This window comes from Rhamphochromis longiceps, linkage group LG23 (genome assembly GCF_057381845.1).
Source record: "Rhamphochromis longiceps isolate RC_006_pf linkage group LG23, R_longiceps_female_GT1.1, whole genome shotgun sequence".
Classification (NCBI taxonomy): Eukaryota; Metazoa; Chordata; class Actinopteri; order Cichliformes; family Cichlidae; genus Rhamphochromis; species Rhamphochromis longiceps.
In genome coordinates, this window is record NC_140578.1 from 6,443,986 (window position 1) to 6,447,663 (window position 3,678).

Genomic DNA, 3,678 nt, shown 5'->3' on the forward strand with positions numbered 1-3,678 from the left:
AAACACTACCCACACATGACATTTTGTTATTTGCAAAGACATTACAGAGATGCTCTTAAACACTTTTTAAAAACTATTATTTACTGAATGATTAGTACCCTGACACGACTACCTGATTCAGACAGTAAAATGAGTCAGTGAAAGCTGAATGTAGCGCATGTGGCTCACACCATTTTTTTTTTAAATATCAGGCATTGTTTTTGCATGTGTGAAGGGTTTTTGGTAAGCAAGGTTTCACTTCAATATTGCAAACCCAAAATAAAAACAGAACAATGTTATGATAATATCTAAGCATATGAGTTTGGACTTAGTTTACTTTATCTAAAAATTTACCTCCATGCTTCAAGTTATATTAATTACACATTTTAAGGAGTGCATGTAATATATGTTAGTGTTAACTTTAAATTTAGAAAATGTAATTCCATGGAATGGAGTATCTTTTTCCTCTGGTGTGTCAATAAAACAATACACTCTCCACTTGCAGAAATGAAACATGAATAAGTGAAAATAGATTATCCCAAGGCAGAACAGGACCGTGCTCAGTGTTTGTTATTCTTCTTTGTGCTTTTATTACACCACACTACCTATCTATCCAGGCATTTTCCCCACAGGAATCTGCCTCTCTCCTTTAAACCTGCCTCTAATCATTTCTGTCGCATCCCCAACCTCCTCTCACCCCCTCCTCTTTCTTTACTGGCACTGTTATCGACATGGACCCCTCCCTCCTTCACCTCATCCCTCTATCAGTTTTATCACATCAGCTCTCATCCACCCCAGGAGAACCTTTCTCTCTCTCACACACACTCTCCACCGCCTCCCCACCCATCCCCTTGTGTCCCTGTTAGCGGCCACCAAGGAGGGAGATTTATCACAGCGACCTGGCTGCAAACACTGCCATGCACACGCACGTACACACACATATACACACACACACTAGCTGAATATAACCAATCTGACAAAGATAAACAAAACCTTGAAGCGCACTTAGGAGAATGTGCATGGAACAACCTGTTACCACTTCAGTATTCTTTCTAAACATAGCATTTAGTCGAGGCTAAATTAGGTGAGGTCAGCTCGTAAACACAGCAACATCACGTCCCCTAAATAAACCAGCATTGTAAGAAAAAGTCTTAACCAAAGTAATTACAGCGGGCTACAAGGCGCACTTAAGCGTCCTGCTTTCCCCCTTAATTCGCCCGTATTATCTTTAACACAGCCCCTGCTTTTCCTCTTGAGCTGACTGATGCAAAAACTTACCGTCTCCACGTTTTCCACCGTAAAGTCCAGGGCGTCCGGTGTGGCTGCTATTCTCCCCGGTGTCTCCATATCTCCGCTGATACGGAGCTGTCAAATGATCAAAGAGGAGCAACACATTCAGCAGCAGCTTTCGTTAAACTTTCCCCCGCAAAGTGTGTAATTTCCATAATAATTCCGCAACAGCAATGAGCATGTTTAGGTTAGGTTTACGATATGATTAATTGTAGTCATAAGGATGACATGAGGGGCTAACCGGCAAGCTAACATTAGCTCTTCTAGCTGTCGCTAACCTCCACTATGTAAGAATACTACAGCGATTGCTAGCGTCACTGTGCTAGCACGAAACTAGCTAACGTAGCAATGTAACTTGACGCAACCCTAGTGTCAAATTCAACCAAGCGAGACGGCGACGCTGGTATTTTCAGAGTGACAGTTTTATCATAACAATCTCATCTCAGTGTGTTATCGCCAGTCTATCTGGTGGACCAGTATTTTCACACCTTTCTGTCCTGCGACGGTCTGAGACGATGCTGGCAGCTCCCCGCCGCTCTTCTGCCTCTGCTCCGTCACCAGTAGCCTTTGCTACGTTCACGTGTTGTTGGAAATATCGTAATCGCAGCGTAACCAATGAACAAGGCAAATGAAACAGCGATTTTGTAAAATTCCCATAATACTAAATGCACAGGATATGTATACGTTACTGCAAAGAGTGAATTTTGCTATTATAATCTATTAGTTAGTTATATATTATCAGTCTTACTAAACTGTTTGCGTCATCACAATGTTAAATTATGTAAATCGTCCAGAGTTGCCCTTTTGAAGCCATTAACATTAAATGCGACAGTTTCCTCCCTAAATAGATTGCGAGTGATGGAATACACATCTATGTACACATACTACACATACTACCAATACTACTACTACTACTACTAACAATAATAATAATAATAACAGCCCACAGTTACCTTAATTTAAATATACCGATACTGTTGCAGAGCCAAACATTTACACTCACACCAGGCAATTCAGAATCACCAATTAACCTAAATGCATGCACTTCTTTGCAGGGAAGTTGGGGTATCAGATAGAACATACAAACTCCATACAGAAAGGCCCAGGACTGTATTTCAATAGACAATCTTCAGCATCACCATGCCACCCTGTGTTTTCAAATACATCTTAATCTTTAGGTTTTCAAGCAAGTTGTGCTTTTTAAACAATGGCTTTATTTCTTTTACTGAACTTGGCTTGCAAATCCATTCATTCACCCATCTATTCATTTTCTTCCTTTATCCATTCCAGGGCTGCAGCTGGTTGGAGCCTATCCCAGCTATCATATTAGGTTTATTATTTTATATGCAAATAAAATATATAATAGACCAATATATCCTTTTTAAAGTGCATATCGTATAAATTTCTCCTGGACAAAATGATAACCACACATCACTGACAACAGACAACTATTTAAAACATATATATATAGTGTGCAAACAGTAATAAAAACAAAGCCATCCAATTCAACTGAAGAAAATTGCAGTTAAAATTGAATCAGGAGTTGTAGGACATCAATGACTCACAAGTCTAATCTTATTTAAACCAGTGAATCAGCAGTAGAGTTGAGAGCCCTAACCCAGCCCGAACAACCCTCTGTGTATATGTTTACTATTCTTCATTCCACCCCCAAAACAGTTTAATATCTTAGTATAATTCTATATCTACATGAAATGTGTGAGACAAATGGCTTTCAGTTTATCAGTCTAACTAGAGCAGTGTGTTGCAGTTTACAGTTTGGCCTGTTATAAGAATCAACTTTAAAGCAACAGCGCCCCCATGTGGACGAGAGAAAAACTTCCATCATGCCTTAAAAATCACGAGAAGCGAGAACGTTCTTATTTTTTATTCCGCTTTAGCATAAAGTTATAAACCCAAAAGAACGAGTGAAGCTTTTTTAAAATGTTGCATAGCTGAATCCTTAGTGAGACAATGATTTAACATAGTCCCAGTTTAAACATTGATTTGTTGCAGATTTAAAGGCGTCAATAAGTCAAACATTACGAAAACCTATTATTTAAAAAAGAGAGGAAAAAACTGGAGTAATACATATTATATAGCCAGTGCAATATTACTAATGCATCACAGGCATTTGAGGAAGTAATTTATTTGTTAACGTTATTTTTAAATTAGGTATGAATGGAGAGGAAAAAACAGGACAGAAGAAAAACAACGTTAAAGTTCGTTGAAGTGAGTAATATGGAGCTTAAATATTAACTATAAATAGCAATGTAACAGATCTTTAATACATTTGTGATTTGTGTGGCTCGTGTTTGCGTCGTCGTTGCCTTGTGCGCCTGTGCGTCACAGACTCGCTGACTATTTTGAACCAAGAACACGTGGCACTGGTTCTGGAGAGAGAGAGAGAGA

General features: G+C 38.9%; 1 protein-coding gene across 1 annotated transcript in view; it reads right to left on the reverse strand.

The window, feature by feature from the left end:
* Positions 1 to 1,835, reverse strand: part of LOC146641135 (importin-13-like) — a 29,873-nt gene extending 28,038 nt beyond the window's left edge. Inside the window, exons 1-2 of the mRNA XM_085397815.1 lie at positions 1,758 to 1,835; positions 1,258 to 1,344 (exon numbers count right to left, since the gene is read on the reverse strand). Coding sequence (XP_085253941.1) covers positions 1,258 to 1,326 — 69 coding nt within the window. The 5' untranslated portion in view covers positions 1,327 to 1,344; positions 1,758 to 1,835. The remainder of the gene's footprint in view (positions 1 to 1,257; positions 1,345 to 1,757) is intronic.
* Between the last annotated feature and the right edge of the window lie 1,843 nt (positions 1,836 to 3,678).